This window comes from Natrix helvetica (assembly GCF_964273705.1).
Source record: "Natrix helvetica genome assembly, chromosome: 1".
Taxonomy (NCBI): domain Eukaryota; kingdom Metazoa; phylum Chordata; class Lepidosauria; order Squamata; family Natricidae; genus Natrix; species Natrix helvetica.
In genome coordinates this window covers 187,765,772-187,790,279 of record NC_138548.1, presented here as the reverse complement: position 1 = coordinate 187,790,279, position 24,508 = coordinate 187,765,772, and the positions used below count along the sequence as shown (strand labels likewise).

Genomic DNA, 24,508 nt, shown 5'->3' with positions numbered 1-24,508 from the left:
TTACTTCACAACTTTATTTGTCACCTATAATGTAGTCTTATTGCCTATAGCTAGAAAGATGAAAGCAATTTAGTACTTTCAAGGAAAATACAAGTTCAAACAAACATCTTGGCAGGGATTATTCAAACAAATTAAGATTTATATTCAAATTGTGGCCCTTGGGCCCTTGGCAAATTGCCCATCTATTCCTTGATTGTTAAGTGAAGAACCTACTTTAACACAAGGAAAATGATGATGTAATCAAAATCACTTGTATACATAGACAGGTCTATTCAGTTTTTGCTCTTCAGTAGACAAAGATATATGGAATTTTGGCTAAATGGATTTTGAAAACCTTGTTCTACACCAGCTCCAAGTTTTGGGAGGCTTCTCTTGTCCTGACATGCAGTGTTATTCCATCATCTCTCTGATCCATCTCTGCTGATCTCAGTGAATAAATAAATGTTAGATAAACGATCAGGCAGCAACAAGGAGAAGAAAGAGAAAGGACTATCCTGGAGTGAAAGGAAACTATTTAGGCCACTGAATCCAATTTCTTGCACAATGCAAGAATACAGATTAGAGCCTCTGCATAGACAACTGGCTAACCTGTCCTTGAAAGCTCAAGGAAGGTGACTATCTTTCCCACTGTAGATCTTAAGAAACTTTTTCTAAGAATCTGCCTTCTTGAAACTGAAATCCACTGATTTGTGCTCTGCTCTCGGGATCAAGGGAAATGGATTTTGAGTTTATAAGGGACACCCTTTCCAATATTTGAAGAGTACTTTCTGTCATAGACTTCCTCAGTTTTCTTTTCTGACTGGACTACATGAGTGCTTACAGATTTTTTTTTATATTTTTATATTTTTATTTTATTAACAAACATAAAACACACACGCACAAAACTTAGACGTACAACACATTTACACAATACAATACAAACAGGAGCTTCCTGTTGTTTCTAATAGCAGTTATCAATTGATAGCGCTCACCTTATATTATTTCCCATTCAATTGTATTTCATTTGAGTTTCACCATTCTTAACTTTCTTATTTTACTCATAACTATTATTTTTAAGTTTTGTTACATTCCTTCATTGATTCTTGTTTCTTTCCTCCATCCACCTACCATTTATCCCATATTTGGTAGAATTCTGATTCTTCTTTTCCCTGAATTTCTTTAGTTAGTTTATCCATTTCAGCACAGTCCATAACCTTTCTTATTATTTCATCTTCGCTTGGAGTTAGTTTGTTTTTCCATTTCTGGGCAAAAGGAATCCTTGCCGCCGTAATTATATGTAGTATTAAATACTGGATTTCTTTTTTGTATTTCGCAGACATTATTCCTAATAAAAAAATTCAGGTTTCCATTCTGTTTTAGCCCCCATTATTGCCTCCAGCCAATTTTTGATCTTTTTCCAAAAATTTTTAGCCTCCTCCATAAATGGTCCACCATAAATGGTAATACGTTCCGTGTATCGATTCGCATTTCCAACATTTTGGGGAGGTATTTGTTGATATTTTAGCTAACCTTGTTGGTGCCAGGTGCCATCTATAAAACATTTTGTATTGGTTTTCCTTGTATGCAGCTGAGAGTGTCATTTTTAAGTTTGTTCCCCAAAATTTTTCCCATTTGTCTAATTCAATATTATATCCAAAGTTCTGTGCCCATTTCATCATTTGTTCTTTTACAATTTCCTCTTCCATTTTATACTTCAGGAGAAATTTATATATTCTCCCTATCATCTTTCTATCTGAGCCTTGAATAATTTTATCCAATTCGTGTAGTTCTGTTTCGATGTCATATAATTTGATATATTTATTGTATTTAGTTTTGATTTGAAGGTAAGTTAGCCAGTCAACTTTCATGTTCTGTTCTGCCAATTCTTCAATTGTTTTTAAGTTTCCCTGTCTATCAATTAAGTCTCTATATCTTAGCATTTTGTTCAAATTTATAAAATTTGGATGGGTCATCCTTTCTGTCGGTGATAGCCAATTCGGAATTTTCACATAGTGGTTTTTTTTTTAATTTGAGCCATTTTTGCAATAACGCTCTTCTAATTAAATGATTTTGAAAGTATTTGTGCGTTTTATTTTTATCATCCCATGCCAGCCTGCTTGCAAATCATGGCCTTCCAAGGTCAAAATTATTTTATTCTTTAGTTCTATCCAATCCTTCACCCATGTTATTGATACTGCTGATGCGTATAGCTCCCAATTTAGTAATGCTAAACCTCCCCTCTCCTTGCTGTCTTGCATTGACTTTAGTTTAATCCTTGCTTTTCGTCCCTGCCAAATAAACCTAGCGGTTATTTTGTTTAATTTTTGAAAGAATTTTTTACCCGGATTAATGGGTGCGGCTTTCAACAGGAATAAGATTCTTGGTAAAATATTCATTTTAATTGTCGCTATACGTCCCATGAGTGATAGTTGAATATTTTTCCAATTTTCTAACTCTTTCTTTATTTGTATCACTAATTTATTATAGTTATCATCTTTAATTGTGGAACATTTTGCCGACACCCAGATCCCCAAGTATTTCACTTTCTTAGTTATTTGCATTCTGGTTCTTACTTCCAGTTCCTCTTCTTGCCTTTTTGTCATGTTCTTAGTTATCATTTTTGTTTTGTTTTTATTGATCTTTAGTCTTGCCACTTCGCCATATTCTTCTAATTTTTGAATTAATTTCAGACTGGATTCTAATGGGTCCTCTAGAACAAATACTAAGTCATCGGCATAGGCTTGGGCCTTATATTCTTCATTTTTGAGTCTTAAACCTTTTATTCCCTGGTCCTTCCGAATTTCATTTAATAAAATTTCCAAAGTCAATATAAACAGCAAAGGAGAGAGGGGGCATCCCCGTCTGACTCCTTTTTTAATTTCAATCTTCTCTGTTAGTTCTCCATTCATCAGAACTTTGGCTGTCTGATTGTTATAAAATCCTTCATTCATTTTTATAAATTTTTCTCCGAATTTCATCTCATCCAATAGTGTTATTATAAATTTCCAGATTACGTTGTCAAATGCTTTTTGTGCATCAAGGAAAACCAGTACCATTTGTTTTTCTGGATGGGCCTCGTAGTACTCTATTATATCTAGGATGATTCTCGTATTATTTCTAATGTGTCTGTGAGGTAAAAATCCGTTTTGGTCTGGGTGTATTTGTTCATTTAAAACCTGTTTAATTCTTCCTGCCATAATTGCTGCAAATATTTTATAATCGGAGTTTAATAATGAAATTGGCTTGTAGTTTTGAATTTCTAGTGGGCTGGTTTCTTCTTTTGGGATCAGCGATATTATTGCTTCTATCCATGATTCAGGTATCTTGGCTTTTCCTAAAACTTCATTAAACATTTCCACTCCTAACTCTTCCAATATTATTTTATTATATTTGTATAGCTCCACCGGTATTCCATCTGGTCCTGGGGTTTATTATTTTTCTTGTTTTTCAAGACTAATTCCACTTCAGCTAACTTTATTGGCCTGTTTATCGCCTCCCTTTGCTCTTTTGAGATTGGTGTTATCTTTTCTGTGTTTAAATAATGCTTTATTTTGTTTTCCTCCATACTATCTTGTGCATATAGTTTTGTAAAGTATTTATGAATAATATTCTTCTTTTCTTCTGCTTTGTGTTGAATTCTTCCCTCATCATCTTTTAATTCATATATCATCCTTTTTTCTCTTTCATTCTTCAGTCTGCATGCCAGCCATCGTCCAGGTTTGTTGGCTTGTTCAAAGTAATTTTGTCTGGCCGCTTTAATTTTCTGCGCTAATTCCTTTTGATTTATTAAGTTGATCTTATGTTTAATTATCTCTCTTTTTTCTTTTTTAATTTTATTCTTTGGGTCTTTCTGTAGTTCATCTTCGGCTTCCATAAGTTCCTTTTGCATACATTTTTGTTGCTCTTTTTGTTTTCTCGTTTTTCTCACCACATAGGCAATCGTAAGGCCTCTTGTGTATGCTTTCATAGTGTCCCACAGATTTTGAATTGAGGTATCTTCTTTTTTATTTATTCTAAAAAATTGTTTTAATTCTTTCTCCAGCATTTGGGTGTATTCTGTTCCGTTTATAATATTTGAATTCATCATCCATCTTTTTCTTCTTCTTTGACCTTTCCATCTTAATTTTATTGGATTGTGATCTGCCCACTCATTTGCTTCTATTTCAATTTCGTCTACTTGATTGCATAGACCAGATGAAATCTAAGCCATGTCAATTCTTGATAGGGACTGATGGGGGTTCGAATAAAAGGTATATTGCTTTCTTGTTTTGTGCCTTTCTCTCCAAATATCGTGTAATTTATATTCCATTGCCATCTCAAAAAAGGATTTGGGTAGCGTATTTTTTTTGTTTTATTTTTCTTTTTGCTTTCATAGTCCATTCTTTTATCCACTATTGCATTAAAGTTCCCAATTAAGCAAATATTTTCATATTCTAATTCATTTATTATTATTTTTGTTATTCAAATTTTTATTGGTTTTAAAAAGTTTTTTCAAGGAAAAAGGGTTATAGGGTTATAAAACATTTTGACAGCTACATCGTCCGGGGGGGGGGGAGAAGCCCCCCCAGGTCTTGCAACTTTTACAAACAATGATAGAAAAATATCAACATTTACCTAAGTATTAGCAGTTTTAAATTTGGCACAAAATCATCAGTATGTTTCAATCATTTGTTTTGTATCACTTCCATGAAAGTACATTGTAGCAATAATTGCAATAGTGTTCCAAGTCACTTTTGTGATCTGAGTCTTCTAACTGTTGCATCCCCTCTCCCATCCACCTGCTGAGCCTCAGCCCCTCCCTCCTTTGTTTCTTGTCTAACATCCCCCATTTCACCTAAAAGAGCACTGTGTTTTTTAGCGAAAGCCTCTGCTTCCACTGGTGTGTGAATTCCAATTCTGCTGCCCTCCCAAAAAATCAGCATGCCTTCTGGAAATAGCCATCTAAACCAGACCCCATTATTATATAATTTTTTTGCTAAGAAGGAATATTTCCTTCTATTATCTCTTACTTTCTTTGGGATCTGTTTAAGAATGGTTATTTCTTTATCTTTATATTTTAATGGTCCTCCCCTTTGAGCTCCTAGAACCTCATCTCTTGTAGTTTTTCTAAGAAATTTAATGTGAACTTCCCTTGGAACGTTGTGTGTTCTTACATAGGCCGAATTGACCGTATAAATCAAGTCAATGTCCACCAAAGCTGTTGTTTATCTCTATTAATGTACTCTGCTAGTATTGTGGTCATAATCTCCATGGATTCCATTCATTTTTCCTTTCAGGTCTTCCTCCTTCTCTTCCGGTATGTTTTGGAATCTTAAATAGAATACAGCTCTTTCATTTTCCAGTCAAATTATTGATAACTCTAGTTCTTTATTAACTTGTCTATATTCCAGCTCCATTTTTTCCAACTTCTGATCTGTTTGTTCTATTTTTGTTTCGATGTTCTGGATTTTCTGTTTGTTGATTGCTAAGGCATTCTGTATCCTTTCAATTTTGTCATCCACAGTTTTAATATTTCCTTTCAATTCTCCCATTTCATTTTTCATTTCTTCATGATTCCTCCTTGTCTCTTCATGATTTGTAGCCATCACTTCTTGGTTTTTCATCAGTGTCTCTTGTATCATTTGGAGCATCAATTGCATACTCTGAATGCTTACAGATTTTTGTATGGTGCAAGCTTTGGAATTGAAATCTATTTCATAACTGAGATCAAATAATAATTACAAATTATTTTAACAGACGGGAACACTCAACCAAATTCAACAGGATAATATCCATTTGTGAAAAGTGTTAAATCATGCATCTAGGTAGGAAAATCTAAAGGGTAATATAGGCTTAAGCCTGGCTTCAGAGAAGGATCAAGTTTTCCTGCAAGTAATGTAACAAAGCCACTCAAAAAGCCAATGGGAAGTCTAAATGCATTGACAGAAACTTAGCATCAAGATCAGGACACATAGATAATACTTCCACATATTCTTGTTAATCCACATTTGAAAAATGTGTGTCCAGTTCTGGGTCCCTTACTTAAAATGAACATGCAAAGGCTGCAAGAAGAGTAATCCAGAGAAATGTAGTAGGTAAGATATTGAATCGGTAATAGGGAGCTGATTCTTAAACATTTAGCACCATTTCATTGGTTACAAATATAATAAATAAATATCAAGGTGATAAGAGGACTGGAAGTTGTTCCTTTGAGGAGCCATTTAAAAAGTTGGGCATATTTAGTTTGTTCAAGACAAGCAAGATGAAGATGAATCATGCTGGGAAATGCAATTGTATCATCTATACAAATGCTAATATAAATGCAATTTCTGCTGAGATTCTACTTGATTTTCCTTGTTTTAAAGATACTTCATATTCAAGTCATTCTGAAGATTAAAAAGGTAACTGACTTGTAATCTTTCCTCAGTGTTTCAGGATTGAAACACATGGTTCCTGTTTTTGTTACAAAGTTTTTACAGTATTATTAGTGTGTCACTATAGTGCATAGACCATTAGTTTGGCAAGATACAGAGAGTATCTTGCATAGAATAGCCTGAGCATATGAGATGTGTAAACTGGGGCTTAATGGTGCATGTTGGCATACTGGTGAAAACATTACTAATATTGTATCTTTACCATTAGCAGACAATTTTCTTGTGGCTTGTGCTTGTGGCACTGATATGACTACGGTAACATTATGTGTACTATATAAGCTTTTGAATAATTAGTGGTCATTGTCAATGTTTGTTTGAAACCTTGAAGAGAGAATAGTAGACCACCACTTAAGTAAGATTCAGCATTCCACATTACCAAAAAAGCCAATGCAGTCCTAGGATGAATCTACAAAAGGTTAGCATCAAAATCACATTAAGTGATAGTACCAATTTATATTATATTTTCCAGATGAAAAAAATACAAAAACAGTTTCAGAGAAGATGATTTTTAAATTCCCCACCTACTCAAGTGTGGCAGAGTACTCTTTCTTTGTCTGACAGGGATTGTAGGGATGTGTTTGGCCAACTGAACATCAGGAAGCTACTAGCTGACTTGGACTAGGATAATTCTAATGGAGTTTTGAAAGCATTGGTAATATTGGATTTTATTCCTCCAAATCATTAGCTATATTCAAATTAGTTTTAAAAGTTATACCATTATCTTTGTTGTTTGTACTTAGAATACAAAGAGCTGCATATCCCTAGATAGCACATACTTAGAGCAAGCTGATAGTCAGCTCAACTCACTATCCTAGTTATAAATAAATAATATTATTTTGCTATATATCTGATTATAAAGCTTCTGCCCATCTACCAGAAAACAGTTTATATCTGAAGCTATAAGAATACTAGTATAACACCATAGCCTTGCATTTAATGGCATTCATTTCTGTTTCTACTTTGTTTGACAAAAGCATTAGAAACATGTTTTTTGCTTGGACTATTCATTTACGTTTAGAAAATACTATCCACCCAGGAGATCTTTTTGGCCTACAGTACATTGAAATCTCAAACTCTTCTGTATGTTGATGCAAAAAAACATGTTTAAGCTGCATGATTTGACAACACTGGGTCTACCTGCATGAATGCCATCCATTTTAGAAATAATCTGAACATAGTATTTTCAGGATCTATACGCATATGTTTGGTAGAAGTAATGCAGTGAAATAGAGAAAAGGTAAATAGATAAATATTACAGAAGATAATAGGTTTATATGTTTGTTTTTAGTTGTAATATCGAGTGACCATTGGTAATGATGTCAGCAATACTGATTTAACATAATAAAGTACTTTTTCCCCCCACAGTAGGTAAACCTCATAAATGTAACTATTGTGGACGAAGCTACAAACAGCGCAGTTCTTTGGAGGAACATAAGGAACGCTGTCACAACTACCTTCAAAATGTCACCATAGAGGCCACGGGGCAAGTGATAAGTCATCATGGTGAGTGGAAATGTTGTAGCTGTTGCTCTTGCTCCTACTTGCAGTTTACAAGAAAGGAACAAATATGCATTATAAAATTATAGTTTATTAAATTTATATAATTGTGTAAACCCTCAACTTTTGCAGAAGAAATAGCCTATCATCATCAGAATTGTTTGGTGGAGAAAACAAATGGTGGTTTTAATTTTGATCCATATGCAAATAAACTGGCCATGAGTTCTGTTGTTAACTTTAGGGCAGGCAGGCATCTCCCAAGCTTTCTTCCTAGCCCTACACCCACTCCACTAAGGGAAAAAAAGAGAATGCAAAGAACTTGGCCACAGCAGGTGATTGATCTCCAAGATGGGAAATTTTCTTCTGATTCATTAATATCCTTAATTTGAAAGATTGTAAAATGGCATTAATGAATATTAGCATATTATTTTGTTTTAATTAATGGATCATCTTGTCCACATAATGTAGTATTTTATGTATCATTAGTTGTTAAACCTGACAACAAATATTTGCTACAATGCTATGCTTTTTCTAAGATGACCAGACGTCCCGCTTTTGGTGGGATAGTCCCGATTTTTAATAATTTGTCCCGCGTCCTGCGGCGTTTTAAAAAAGTCCCAATTTTTGGTAAGGTGCGCAGCCGCGCACGTGGCAAGAAAACACCGCGCAGCAGTTTGCAACTGCCGTGCAGTGATTTCTACTGTCACAGGCTCTGGAAGCTGAGGAGGTCCTTTGCAGGCGGCTAGAACTGGCGCCAGCAAAGGACCTCCCCGACTTGTTTTGATGAGCGTGAGGCAACTGACGGTAGTTTGCGCTGGCCGCGCCCGCTCAAACTATTGTCAGTCGCCCCGTGTTCAGCAAAGCAAGCCTGGGGAGGTCCTTTGTGGGCAGCCAGTCCTAGTCGCTTGCGCCTGGCGCTGCGGCTGAAGTGAACCCCCAAAGCCCCCGCCGCCACTAGAATAACTGCTGCTGCCGCCTCCTCCTCCTCCAACAACACCACCACATTTGCTGCCTGGCGCTGCGGCTGAGGTGAAGCCGCCAAAGCTCCAGCTGGTGCCCCTGCCCATAGCAGCGGCGCCTCCCCCTCCGCTTGGAGCACCTGAGCTGGTCCCCGTGTTACCCCTGCCCCCTCCTCCTCCGCCGTGCTTTTGAGGAGCCATGAGGCTGCGGGAGCCAGTAGGAAGGTGGGGGGGAGCAGGAAAAAAAACACCTCATGGCTTCTCAAAAGCACGGCAGAAGAGGAGGAGGCGGCAGGGGTAATGTGGGGCCCAGCTCAGGTGCTCCGAACATAGGGGGTGCCACTGCTGCCACCGCCACAGGCCAGCGGGAGCTTTGGCAGCTTCACCTCAGCCGCAGCGCCAGGCAGCAAATGTGGTGGTGCTGTTGGAGGAAGAGGAGGCGGCAGCAGTTATTCTGGTGGCAGCGGGGGCTCGTCGGCATCTTCAGTGCCCCTGCCCCCAGTGAAAAAAACTGAAGATGGAGCAGATCCACACAGATGATGTCGCCGCAACATGACTGGAGGAGGAATTCTGGGAGTTGAAGTCCACAAGTCTTAAAGCTGTCAGGTTTGAAGACCCCTGGGGATTTTTCTCTAAAGGGTTAGGGGTGCAAGGATATAGACCAAATTTTTAATCAAGAGACCTCCCCCCCCCCACCGGTCAATGGTGTCCCGCTTTACCAATTTTAAAATCTGGTCACCTTAGCTTTTTCCCTTTAATTTCCACAAATGCAGTGGTTTTTTCAAATTCTTGATAATTTATTGCAGATATGGTGGGGACACTATGCTGTTCAGATTGAGCATTATAAAGTGCATTATCAGATTGATGATGTTGGCAGTTATTGTGAAAAAATGAAGAATATTCTGCAGTGAAGTATCTGGATTAAGATGCCTGAGATGTAGGTCAAGTTTTAAAAGCAAATTAAAAGAAACACAAATTATCATTCAATGTAAATTTTTAAAACACAAACTCAAAAGACACTCATAACTGTGTATTTTCACTGCCTAGTACCTTGATGGCAAAACTATGGCACCCGTGCCTGAAGTGGCACACGGAGCTATGTTGCCTGAAGTGGCACATGGAGCTATGTTGCCACATGTGACTTTGCCCATTCCACTTACGGGTTTCTGGTGGGCATGTACGCATGACAATCAGCTTCATGCATGCAGCATTGACAGAAACTGGAAGAGCTGGTCTTCCAATTTCTGGCGCAAACATGCGTGCTGGCCAGCTGATTGTCATGCAAACATGCGTGCCAGTAACTGGAAGACTAGCACGCTGGAAACTGGAAGTTCATGTTCTGGCACGCACATGCCCCCTGGGTAGCTCCTCTTCCCAGTTGCCACCCAGACGATTGCGCTCTCTCTCCCTTTTCAGCACTCGGTGCGGAAAAAGTTCGCCTAGTACAGCAATGGCGAACCTTTTTTGACTTGCATGCCATAAGTGAGGGGAGTGCAGGGGGGGCGTGTGCAGGCGTGCCGCAACCATAATGAAATGTGCGACCCCCCAGTGTGCATGCACACACTACAGGCGCACCCCCCATTTTTTGCATGCTTTTTTCGCCCTCCCCAGGCTCCAGAGGCTTTATGGGAGCCTGGGGAGGGTGAAAACAGATCCCCGCCTTCCCCGGAAGCCCTCCGGAGGCTTCAGGGACCTTCAGGAGGCTTCCCTGAAGCCTCCAGAGCAGTCAAAATGACCCTCCGAGCAAACCGGAAGTCACTTCTGGTTTGCTCGGAGGGTCATTTTAAGCGCTCCGAAGGCTTCAGGGACCATCAAGAGGCTTCCCTGAAGCCTTCGAGCGCTTAAAACGACCTTCTGAGCAAACAGGAAGTCCATTCCCGAACTTCTGGTTTGCCTATAGGGCTGGTTTTTTGCACTCCGGAGGCTTCAGGGAAGCTCATGAAACTTCTGGAGGGCCTCCGGGGGGCGGGGGGAGGCCCTTTTCGCCCTCCACAGGCTCCTATAAAGCCTCTGGAGCCTGGGGAGGGCGAAAAATGGCTTTAAAAAAGGGTGAACTCAGCTGGCCAGCGCGCGCATGCCCTGACCAATGCCTCGCGTGCCCTGACAAATGGCTCCAGGTGGCATGCGTGCCATAGGTTCACCATCACTGGCCTAGTACAATTAATCTAGTAAGCTTTCTGTGGATATTGTCATTAGTCTATGTGTATGTAATCTATTAAAAGAGTGATAAGTAACTCATTTTCCAGAAGGCCCTTGTATGACATAAGGACATCACTGGAAGTAAACTTTGGGGACTTTTTCTTTCAGAGTTACAAAGGAGTTAGAATGCAATGGATGTTTTTAGAGGGCATAGTGCTGCCATTCTTAACCTTAATTCTGAATAAAAGCAACATCAAACAAAAAATCCATAGAAAAAAAGCAGCCATTTTCCTTGGAAGTGCAGTTTTGGGGGTTGCAAATGGAGACCAAATGCAGCTATTAACTGCATGTTTCACCCAGTCAACCTGAAGAACAGGTATCTCACCCAACAGATTTTTTTCCCGTTTATATATCCATTACACTATTGTAATGCTCAGAGTGATCTAAGGTTTGTATATGACGAAGTAATGAGTTCGCCAATACCATTTTCAACTCCCAAGTATCTCTTGTTGCTTCTCACATTATTCAAATAGGTATTTCCTTTCTTTGGAGCTATAGGGTTCTCCAGGGAAGGAGAGACCTCCTCCCCTTGATTCTTACAAACTTTAAAAAGGTGAAAGAGCTTTCCCTAGAATGGGAGAAAAATAGAAGGGACCATTCATGGCCTGTATTTGAACATAATGCTGAATCATTACAGACCTTTTTTGTGATATATAGTTTGGCAAACCTTTTCAATGTCTTGTAAATTATAGGGAAAAAGACACTACCAAATTGGCACAACTTTGCCAATTTGGAAGTTTTGGACAAACTGTACAGTTAACAAAAAGCAAGCTAGAAAGAGGAAATCTGCATGCAAGATGGAATGAAGACTGCAGTTGCTTTGCCAGACCATGGCCTCATTTTTGACCTGAGCATAGCAATCCTCTCTCTTTGCCTTTTGATCTTCTTCAGTCATGCAGCAGACTTAGAAGCAGGTGACTGGTCTGCTGCATTGTTAGAAAATCTCTCTCTCTCTCCCTCTCTCCCTCTCTCTCTCTCTCTCTCTCTCTCTCTCTCCCTCCCTCCCTCCCTCCCTCCCCCCCCTCTCTCTCTCTCTCTCACACACACACACACACACACACCCTTTTTTTGGCATGATCATCTAAAAGAATAGGAACCATCTGTAACTAGGAACATGTACTAAGGAATATGAGTGACTCAGGTCGGGGCTGGTCAATGACTGATATACAATGACTGACTGGCCAAGATTTCTAGTCAAACCCCTTTCCATGGTGGCTTTTAGTTATTCAGAGAACTTCTTCTCTGAAAAAGTTTGTGTCTGGATCAGTGATGGGATTCAAAAAATTTTTACTACTGTTTCTGTGGACATGGCATAGCTTGGTGGGTGTGGCAGGAGAAGGCTACTGTAAAATCTCCATTCCCACCCGACTCCCAGGGAAGGTTACCATAAAATCCCCATTTCCTCCTGATCAGCTGGGATTCAAGAGGCAGCGAATTGATGGGGCCAGGCTAGTCAAAGGTGGTATTTACTGGTTCTCCAAAGTACTCAAAATTTCTGCTACTGCTTCTCCAGAACTGGTCAGAACCTGCTGAATACCACCTATGGTCTGGAATGTGTTTTCTCATTTTTTCTAGGCTATTTATTGTGTCCATTGCAAGTAACACATTTCTTCAATTGTTTATTTAAAGTTATTTAAGGTTTCTCTGTGCTATTTTTAAATGTTGAAGGGGAGGCTTGGTGCATGAAAGAACAAGGCTTATTTGAATAAATATTTAAACAATACAAAACAATATAATCCTTAGAAACAGTGTCCCATCACTTCAAACTTCTGTTCCAGTTATACTTGCCTGAGTTATTCTGCTGGCTGATTTGATTTGGACTATGGTACTGGAGCAGTATTCAGTACTCTCCATTCCAAGAAACTATTGACTGAGATAATTTAAACATTGAGATCAGGGTAAGGGAAGTGAGTGAAGTGTGACAAATATTTCAACATTCTTTCTAGCCAAACATAGCTATGGTATGTCTTTGTAACAGATGAAAAGCCTAAAAACAAAAAACCTGTACAGTAGATCCCATATTGTGAAAAACTATTTAAATACTTACATACTAGAATGATATTGTTATTTTCTATGTCTTACAGTTTCATTTAATTACTCTTTAAAAGAACTTTCACAACAAATAGCACTATGAATTGTGGGAAGTTATCTACAAAGGGTAGATGCAAAATTAAAAAGCTAAAAGGGAGATCCCATGGATACTTTCTTCATTAAGCATAAGCCCTGTTGAATATAGGGTACCTATTTTCAAGCCAGTATTTTGAAGACAAACATTTCATACAAACATCAAATAGTTGTTGATATCTTAATAGTTTTGACTTAACGGTCATGATTACAGAGACAAATATTTATAATCAATATTTTAACACCCATTTTTCAGACATTTTGAAAGTAAACATTGACTCTTGTTTGTGCTTCCATTTACGGACAGTTGGATTCCCATAGAAAATGAAAATTTATTGTGTGTGTGTCTCAGCAAAAGATGCCTGAACAAATGGTAACAAGGAAATAATTGACATAGCAAATCTTCTTTCTTGGCAGCCTACTAGATAGGCTATCAAGCCTATTTATATAAATAGATATAAATTAATTATCAGTTGTGTCATTTCTGTGAACTGGAGGTTTTACTAGAATGCTTTACTATTAAAGAGGATGCCACCACCATCACCACCGATACATATTGTAGGTTTATCTTAAATTAGCATATTTCAGTCACACATATTGCAGGACATTCATAAGCATTTAATTAAAGAGAGAGAGAGATCAAAGAGATATGCCTTCAGAAAAAAGAAAAACCATAGAAACAGAACAAAATGTTACAGGGGTCACCAGACACTCTACTCCCAGACCTGGGAAAATGGTCAATTTTTCAGTACCTTCTGGACTATCACCAGGGTGAGAGCAAAATAGATCTGTGAGGGATGATAATCAGGATGCTCTCTGTCAGATTTTATGGAAGAAGGAAAATTATAGGAGATAGACAGTCCCTCAAATAATCAGGCTGCATAGCGTGAAAGTTGTAGGTTGTATGACATAGGTTATAGCCAACTGGTAACGGTTGCAACTCATGAAGCAATGGTGTTACATGGACATACCTTGGGCTTATGAGAAATAGACTTACCATTATTCTTTCTTATGACCATACTTCCACATTTGAGGAGCAGCAGCTGTTTCCAGGTATTTAAAAACCAAGGGCAGCCCCACGCAGAGCACAATTCAATAATCCATTTCATATAATGGAATGCCCCATCATATGAAAATATCTGCAGAAAGTGAGCTGACATGGGCAGCAGCATCTCATGGGCAGGTCATCTTTTTAATTCATTTTCATGCTTCTTCAGAGAAACAAGTGGTAGCACCAATGGGTATGATAATGGTTTGGAAGTTTAATAGTTGAAGCTGATTAAACCAGAAGAAAGAGTGTACCCTGATGCTTACAGTGCTCAAAATGAAGCTTTTAGTATAAAATCAGCACTGCCTGTATACATTGGAGGTATCAAATAAGCTCTTCTGCCATATTTTCCCATCTATCTTCTATCTTTAGTATTGTGGAAACGCCATTAAAAAGGAAATAGCAAGAATGCAGCACGTTCTCTTTGCAAATGTGGATACAAAATTTATGATTGAAACTCAGGAAGAGGAGTTGATCCTGTGGAAGGCAGATTGCATTTTAGATGCATTCCTCTTTTTTTACTGTTTTTTCTACTTTCAGAACTGACATATTCCACTTTTCTTACATAAATATAATTAACCCTGATCAGGTCAGAGGTGGGTTCGCACCGATTTGGGTGAACCAGTAGAGAAAATTGTGACTGGGTCACCGAACCGGTAGGGACAGACGGCTGGCCCTACCCCCAGACTGGTTCCCTGGTCGCCCATGCCATTGTTGGTATGTTTTTTACTCCTTTTTTAATGTTGTGCGCATGTGCAGAACAATGTTTTGGCAACTAAGCACACACGCGTGTAGCGAACTGGCAGTAATAACTGGGGTGAGGGGGGAGAGGGAACAAGTTATTCCAGTAGAGGGTTGTTTTATTACAACGGTCGCGGGGAGGGGGGGATGTGAGGACAAGAAAAGATCGCAAGGTTGGTTGGGAGACCGTGGCTGCTGGCTACGCCCGGTCGTTTGTACCAACCCCCGCAGCCTAGGTGGTTGGGAACTACAGAGCCAGGGCCTGAGGCTGATGCTCTGCAATGCAAGGTCCGTGACCAACAAGGCCCCCCTCATTAACGAGCTGATCTCGGAGGGGGAGCTGGACCTTGCAGGGATAACGGAGACCTGGTTGGGTCACGAGGGGGGTTTACCCCTCGTGGAAATGTGCCCACCGGGTTTCCGTGCATTCCATCAGCCTCGGGCCCTGGGTATCAGCCTCGGGCCCTGGGTAAGGGTGGTGGGGTGGCGGTAGTTATACGGGATTGTCTAGAGCCGAGGGAGTTCACTGTTCCTCAGATACCCGGGTGTGAGTCGCTGGGTATGAAATGGGGCCCAGGGAGGCAGTGGGGTCTGCTGATTGTATACTTGGCTCCTCGCTATACGTCAGCGGCCCTGCCCGAGCTCCTCGAGCTGGTCTCGGAGACGGCGGTTGAGATACCCAAACTTCTGGTTATGGGGGATTTCAACCTGCCGTCGACGGGAGCAGCGTCCGAGGTGGCTCGGGAGTTCATGGCTTCCATGACAGCCATGGGCCTGACCCAACTAATTCAGGGCCCCACACACGAAGGCGGCCACATACTGGACCTTATCTTTGTATCTGAGCAGTGGACGAGTGATCTGGGAATAGGGGATTTAGAGATTACGCCCCTGTCATGGTCAGATCACTCATGTCTCCGGCTGGACTTCCCTGGTGCTACCCTCCACCACGAGGAGGCGGAGCCAGTTTGTTCAAGCTGGTACCGCCCCAAGCACTTGATGGAACCGGACGGGTTCCAGACGGAGCTTGGGCCTTTACCTGTAGCCCTGACCCGCGCTCGGTCGGAGGACCTAGTCGACGCCTGGAATAGGGCGACGGCGGGGGCCTTGGACCGGGTTGCGCCTCTGCGACCTCTCCTACGGCAACGACCCACCCGGGCTCCCTGGTATACCGAGGAGCTTAGGGTGATGAAGCGCCATAGGAGACGTCTAGAGAGCAGGTGGAGGTCCTCACGCTCCGAATCTGACCGAACACAGGTAAGAGCCTATTTACGGACCTACCTTGTGGCATTGAGAGTGGCCAAACGTAGACATTGTGCCGCTCTCATTGCGTCTGCGGATAACCGCCCTGCCGCCCTGTTTAGGGTGACCCGCTCTCTCCTGTCGCAGGAGACGCGGGAGGCACCCTTGCAGGGAAGAGCAGAGGAGTTTGGGGAATATCTGCAAGACAAAGTTGCTCAGATCCGGAGCGGATGGGCCCCCCTCAGTGGACCGGACGAGCCGACATCAGTGAGTCTTGTGAGCCCACTCTGGGAGGAGTTTGACTCTGTTGCCCCCGAGGATTTAGACGGGTTGCGTGGACGGCTGCGACCCACCACATGTTCAATGGACCCGTGCCCCTCCTGGTTGGTACAGGCATCCTGGGAGGTGACGCGAGGCTGGCTTCTGGGCCTGGTGAACGCCTCATTGAGCGAGGGTTCCTTACCGACTGCCTTGAAAGAGGCGGTGGTGAGGCCCCTGCTCAAGAGGCCTTCACTTGACCCAACGGAGCTAGCTAATTATCGTCCAGTCTCCAACCTCCCCTTTTTAGCGAAGGTTGTTGAGAATGTGGTGGCGCAGCAATTTCCACGTCACCTCGACGAATCCGTATATCTAGACCCACGCCAGTCCGGCTTCCGACCCGGGCACAGCACCGAGACAGCCTTGGTCGCGTTGGTGGATGATCTCTGGAGGGCCAGAGATAGAGGTTGCTCCTCTTTCCTGGTCCTATTAGACCTCTCAGCGGCTTTTGATACCATCGACCATGGTATCCTACTGCGCCGGCTGGAGGGGATGGGAGTTGGAGGCACCGTTTTACGGTGGTTCGGCTCCTACCTCTCCGGCCGGATGCAATATGTGTTGACTGGGGGGCAGAGGTCAACCCAGAGGCCACTCTCTTGTGGGGTGCCGCAGGGGTCGGTCCTCTCGCCCCTTCTGTTCAACGCATACGTGAAGCCGCTGGGTGAGATCATCCGTGGTTTTGGGGTTGAGTACCATCTGTTCGCTGATGATACTCAGTTGTACATCTCAACCCCAAGCCACCCCAACGAGGCTGTCGAAGTGATGTCCCGGTGTTTGGAAGCCGTCGGGGTCTGGATGGGGGACAACAGACTCAAACTCAACCCCTCCAAGACTGAGTGGCTGTGGCTACCGGCGCCTCGGTTCAGCCAGTTGATTCCATCACTGGCCATAGGGGGCGAACAATTGCCCCCTGTGGAACGGGCGCGCAATTTGGGCGTCCTCCTAGACGCCCGGCTGTCAATGGATGATCATGTGGCAGCCGTGGCAAGGGGGGCGTTCCACCAGGTTCGCCTGGTGCGCCAATTGCGCCCCCTTCTGGACCGTGATGCCCTACGCACAGTCACTCATGCACTGGTGACGTCTCGCCTGGACTACTGTAACGCTCTCTACATGGGGCTTCCCTTGGGACGCGCCCGAAGACTGCAGCTAGTCCAGAACGCAGCCGCGCGGGTAGTCATGGGGAGTACTAGGTACTCCCACGTAACACCTCTCCTGCGCGAGCTGCACTGGCTACCTGTGGTCTTTCGGGTGCGTTTCAAGGTTCTGATCACCATCTTTAAAGCGCTCCATGGCATAGGGCCTAGTTACCTGCGGGATCGCATCCTCCCACATACATCCCTGCGGCCAATCCGCTCTCACAGGGAGGGCCTTCTCCTGGTGCCGTCCACGAGGCAATGCCAACGGGCGACACCAAGGAGTAGGGCCTTCTCTGTGATGGGCCCAACCCTCTGGAATGACCTCCCCCCCGATATTAGAACCACTACTGACCTCCACTCCTTCCGACAGAAACTGAAAACACACCTGTTCCGACTGGCTGGTTTGGCATAATTTTAACGTCTACCTCCTGGCATACACATTCTTACTGGTTTTTAGAGGGATATTGTTTTAAATTTAACTTGATATTTTAAACTTTTGTATTGATTTATTTATTAGCTGTACAGTTTGGCATATTTTACCCTCCTCTTATACATGTATTTATATAGTTATTTCTACGTTTTAATCTGTTGTATTTTGGTACGGACTGTACACCGCCCCGAGTCCCTTTCGGGAGAGGGGGCGGTATATAAACGCTAATAATAAATAAATAAATAAATAAAAAATAAATAAATAAATAAATAAATAAATAAATAAATAAATAAATAAATAAATAAATAAATAAATAAATAAATAAATAAATAAATAAATAAATAAATAAATAAATAAATAAATAAATAAATAAATAAATAAATAAATAAATAAATAATAAATAAATAAATAAATAAATAAATAAATAAATAAATAAATAAATAAATAAATAATAAATAAATAAATAAATAAATAAATAAATAAATAAATAAATAAATAAATAAATAAATAAATAAATAAATAAATAAATAAATAAATAAATAAATAAATAAATAAATAAATAAATAAATAAATAAATAAATAAATAAATAAATAAATAAATAAATAAATAAATAAATAAATAAATAAATAAATAAATAAATAAATAAATAAATAAATAAATAAATAAATAAATAAATAAATAAATAAATAAATAAATAAATAAATAAATAAATAAATAAATAAATAAATAAATAAATAAATAAATAAATAAATAAATAAATAAATAAATAAATAAATAAATAAATAAATAAATAAATAAATAAATAAATAAATAAATAAATAAATAAATAAATAAATAAATAAATAAATAAATAAATAAATAAATAAATAAATAAATAAATAAATAAATAAATAAATAAATAAATAAATAAATAAATAAATAAATAAATAAATAAATAAATAAATAAATAAATAAATAAATAAATAAATAAATAAATAAATAAATAAATAAATAAATAAATAAATAAATAAATAAATAAATAAATAAATAAATAAATAAATAAATAAATAAATAAATAAATAAATAAATAAATAAATAAATAAATAAATAAATAAATAAATAAATAAATAAATAAATAAATAATACCAGGAGCCACCCAGCCCTGGATCAGGTCATACAGAAAGCATAATGGTTCCTTTTTCTTTGTCTCCCATTTGGATCATTATATCATTAACATTTTTTCTCTTTGGATAGAACAGTGCTAGGTCAGGCAAATAAAGTTAAACTGCGTCTTAAAATTTAAATCAGTGGTTCCCAAACTTTTTCAGTCCACTGTCCCCTTGGTGCTACAAACTGATCCTCAGTGCCCCCCACCCAATGGTGGAATTCAAAATTTTTTACGACTGGTTCTGTGAGCGTGGCTGAGTGGGCCGGCTGGGTGGGGTCATGTGACTGGGCAGTTTGCATGACGGAAGGAAGATAGTAACAGTAAAATTCAAAACTGTAACAACTAATTGCACATTTGTTCAAAATCCAATTTAAAAACCTTTGTAGTTAGTTAATTCAACAAATTGTTGAACATGATCCAGTGATACCAGGTTTTCAAAGTCTGATAGTCATTTATCAAGAATCTTAGTAACTAGTAACATAGTAAACTTAGTAAAATTTAGTAACTACTTCACTGTTTAGTAAATTCTTAATGTGATGGATGGGCTTGATGAAGTGATATCAGTTTTTCAATGTCTGGTTATAAGTCACTTTGCAGGAGTCTTAAATCATCACATTCAGTAATCTGGAGTCAATTTCTTTGCTTGGAAAGAAGTTGGATGACCACACTGAAGCCACGTTCCACCAAATATGATGTTGGAAATGCAACAACGAGCTTCTTAGCTACTGACCATAGTGCAGGATAGTGATCAGAAATTTCTTTCTGTAACCAAAACTCTTGGTATGATTTCTTGAACTTTGGCTTCAGCTCAATGTCACCAACATTTGCTTGAATTATTTGATGAGATTATTGCATGGTACCTAGGGATTCCCAATATGGAAACATTTTAACAGATCTATATGTTCTTGGGTTATAATTTTCACTAAAGAACTACGGGGATGGAAAGGGAAATATAGACAATGGAGTCCAATCCCCTTCCTCAACAGTTTGGAAGCAAAGAATAACTCTAGCAAAATGTAGCCTTTTACCTCTTTGGGGAATCATTTTCTTTTTTTAATTATGATGATGATGATGATGATTTTTTAATTTTTCCCAATACAACTCATGCAAAGGGTCACCCACAACTACATTACATTTTCCACACTCATATTTGTGATTCCTTATAACTTCTTTAAGCTAAACATTTTTAGCACAAATCAACGCATTGACATATATATCATTAATGCAGTTTCCTATCTCTTCCATTGATGTAATTAAGACCTTATGTATTGAATACAAGTATATCAAGTATAGGTTAAACATAAATTGAAAAACATCTAATTCAAATGTATAAGCTGTGAATTTATCATATAATCACAGGCAAACATTGAACTTATGCCTAAGTCCTCTACCCACAGACATTATAAGACAGATAAAACTATCTTAGCTGGCTGTTGTAAATATTACTCTGCTAATTCAACAAGAAATGCTACTGCATGAATCCTTAAGTGATTTTAGCAATTTTCTTCCCAAGTTAATTCAAAATGTATATCCAAATGTTCCTCTATTTTTCCCCAAGCACTAGGGAGGATTATATTCAAAACCAGACACTTTTGCTCTGTGTGTGTGTGTTTGCTTCTGGTCTCCAGAAAGAATTTCACCTGTTTTTCAAATTTTGGTCCCATTCACATCTCCCTTAGGATTCAGCAGCCTTGCAAGGATCCCTGGCTTGCTTATAGTGTCGCTATAAGCAAGCCAGGGATCCTTGCAAGGCTGCTGAATCCTAAGGGAGATACGAATGGGACCAAAATGCAGGGCTGCATGGCCGCCTGCAAGCACTGGCGCGGGAGTGGGGATGGCAGCAGGAGCTTACCTCCAAGGCGCTGGCTGCACCATGCAAACTACCACCTGTCGCCCCGGGGAGGGGAGGTCTGGCTGCCAGCAAAGGGCTTCTGCCAAGGCACCTCATGCAGGTAAAATAACGAGTGAGTGAAGGAGGTTCAGGCAGGGCACCTATGCCCTTTCGCCTCCCTTCACTCCCACTTTGTCTTGATGAGGTTGCTGCAACTGCCGGGCGCGGACGGATGGAGGTAGTCAGAGCGGCCCGGGTGGGGGAGCGATGGAGGATCAGGCAGCTCGCTCGTTTGCCCTCCCGCTCAGTGAGTTTTTTCAGGTAATTTTAATATTTTTTAATTTTTTGTACAATAATGCTTAAATATTAAGTGGAATTAGATTTTGATAATTAAAAGAGGGATGAGGGGCATTTAGATTAAATGAACAGGGAGTTTATATACATGCTGTTAGCTATCTTTGTTTATTTTACTGCCCTTTTGCCAATTAATCAGGAGAACTAAAGATTTAGAGATAAGTGTAGAAATCGTGCGAAGTATGGAATGGAGTTTACTTGGTTGTATTTTAAGAGACAGTGATAAAATATTGAGTATACTTGCTGGGGATGAAGGGGGAAGTTACTTTTTGCTTTCATTCATGAAGTTTCTTTTTCTTTCTATTTCCCTTTTTGAAGAATAGAAATATGCCAATGGGCAAGGGATGGAGCATAGTGTTTTGACTTGGCCAAAACCTCAGTGATTTCATTGATATAAAAGTGAACACTGGCGCAAATATACATCTTAATTTAACACCTTATAAGAGGTGATAGGTTCAATTAAGTTGCCTATGTAGTTACTCTTGATGGTAGTGATATGCAGTTTAAGGAGAAATCAGTCAAATCAGTCAATCAATTCTTTCTATAGAAATCCAAACAGAAAAAAAAGGTAACTGGGTTTAGATAGGGCTCTTAGAGACGGGCAGGGCGATTGGTGAGCCAACCAATCAGTGAGCGGTGGGCAGGGCTAGCATAGTGCGGTTGGGCGGGGGGAGCGAGCGATCGAGCAGCTTCTGGATGGGTGGGTGTGAGTGAGCGAACTAGTTCTAAATGGCTTGCTAGAGGAGGCCACCTCCAGTACTCCTCTGCCCCCCCTTACCTCTTAGCACCCCCTGCCGCCCCCCTTGCCTCTTAGCGCCCCCTTAAGCCATCTCACCGCCCCCCAAGGGGCGGTACCGCCCACTTTGGGAACCACTGGTTTAAATCTTTCTATCATTTGTTTTCCATATCTATTTGAAGCCTTCCTTAGTTGCTTTTCTTTTCAAAACAAAAACACTAAAATAAACTAGAATACTATTCATCCACTAAAATACTATTCATCCATTCTAATTATTTATTTACCTTTTGAGTTAAACTCCACTCTTTTTATAATGTTTTACATTTAGTAATAATAGAATAGGCAGGATTGTAAATTAATACTTATAAAAATATGAGACAATTTTCATAGTTACCTTGAAAGAGTTTATGTCTTGAAGACCCAATAAATTATCTCCTATAGTATTGAAGGAATTATGTTTTAAGTTTTGTTTTTGTTTTTTGAGAAATCCTGGTGAACGGGTAAAATTCCATCAAATTACAGATCAATTAATCTTACAGTGTTACTGGGAAGATTCTAAATCATAAATCAATTACTCAATAAATAAGTAATCAAATAATCCATTAGTTCATCTGTAAGCCCCATAAATATTACAGTGATTAGTTTCTGTTTATCAAAAAGAAGTCTATTATTTCATTTTTGATAAAATAAATTTCTTAATTTATTATCTAATTGTTGTAGTAATAATGCATTTTTATTTCAGCAAAATGTTTCATAAATAACTTGCATGACTTTGTGATCCATATTATGATGTTGATGTCAGAATGATGTTGATAAGTTAGGAAATAAAGGTTTCTGCCCATGTTGTATGAAGTACACCATGGGCACTTTTTAATTGGCTTCGTGTTATGGTTCCTATCTTCTGGTATAGAAGTGCATATAACTTCCACCTTGATTATCCTTATATAACATTGCTTTTAATATTTTGGCCTTATGATTGTTTATTTATGTATTGCCCAAAACCAATCATAAAAGTAACATACAGCAAATATGGTAAATTTAAAAAGTAAATTATAGAAAATTACATGAAATAATCCTTGGCTATTAATAAATTTTACAACCTTCTTAGAGGTTTGTGAGAATTAATCTCATAGAATATCAGTAATCTAATAATCACAAGAACAATTAAACCTACTAAGAGTTGGGGATTGGAGATTTGATCACCATCAGATATATGATGGGCATGTTCATGATGCAAGTTCAGCCTTTGTATCTGAATGTGGGCAAGTGTGACTTTCCTATGGAGGATTCAGTGAGTTTTTTCAGGTAATTTTAATATTTTTTAATTTTTTGTACAATAATGCTTAAATATTAAGTGGAATTAGATTTTGATAATTAAAAGAGGGATGAGGGGCATTTAGATTAAATGAACAGGGAGTTTATATACATGCTGTTAGCTATCTTTGTTTATTTTACTGCCCTTTTGCCAATTAATCAGGAGAACTAAAGATTTAGAGATAAGTGTAGAAATCGTGCGAAGTATGGAATGGAGTTTACTTGGTTGTATTTTAAGAGACAGTGATAAAATATTGAGTATACTTGCTGGGGATGAAGGGGGAAGTTACTTTTTGCTTTCATTCATGAAGTTTCTTTTTCTTTCTATTTCCCTTTTTGAAGAATAGAAATATGCCAATGGGCAAGGGATGGAGCATAGTGTTTTGACTTGGCCAAAACCTCAGTGATTTCATTGATATAAAAGTGAACACTGGCGCAAATATACATCTTAATTTAACACCTTATAAGAGGTGATAGGTTCAATTAAGTTGCCTATGTAGTTACTCTTGATGGTAGTGATATGCAGTGATATAGTTTAAGGAGAAATCAGTCAATCAGAGGGGCAGCTAATTTCCTCCAGAGTCTTTTCTAAGCTACTGAATCAAAGGCTACATTTCAACTTATAAAAGCAGCATAAAAGATACATTTAAGCAAGTTATAATGTTTCTCAGTGAGATGATATAATATCGGTTCATGGTCTAGTGATCAGATCCAGATTAATTTATACTATTTGAAAAACAGCTGTGAAATCAAATGCAGGACCCAATGCAAATCATCAAGGCTTACTGCGGTGTTACAGATTAACAGAGTTGGAAGGGATCTTGTAGGTCATCTAGTCCAACCCCCTGCCTAAGCAGACCCTACACCATTTTTGACCGATGGCAGTCCAGTCTCTTTTTGAAAGCTTCACATGTGGGTGGGACTTCCTCCAAAGAATATTGAGAGAGACTCCACCCAACAAAGAGATACACTTATATTTATACACTCATAAAGGTAGGAGAGACAATGCATAAGCAACAGATGATGTAAACCTAGATATTCA

General features: G+C 39.3%; 1 protein-coding gene across 7 annotated transcripts in view; it reads left to right on the top strand.

The window, feature by feature from the left end:
- The window catches only part of IKZF2 (IKAROS family zinc finger 2), a 139,423-nt gene that overhangs the window by 94,170 nt on the left and 20,745 nt on the right, over positions 1-24,508 (top strand). For all 7 annotated transcript variants that reach the window (XM_081932351.1, XM_081932349.1, XM_081932350.1 and 4 more), the window contains one exon: positions 7,758-7,895. In XM_081932351.1, coding sequence (XP_081788477.1) covers positions 7,758-7,895 — 138 coding nt within the window. The remainder of the gene's footprint in view (positions 1-7,757; positions 7,896-24,508) is intronic.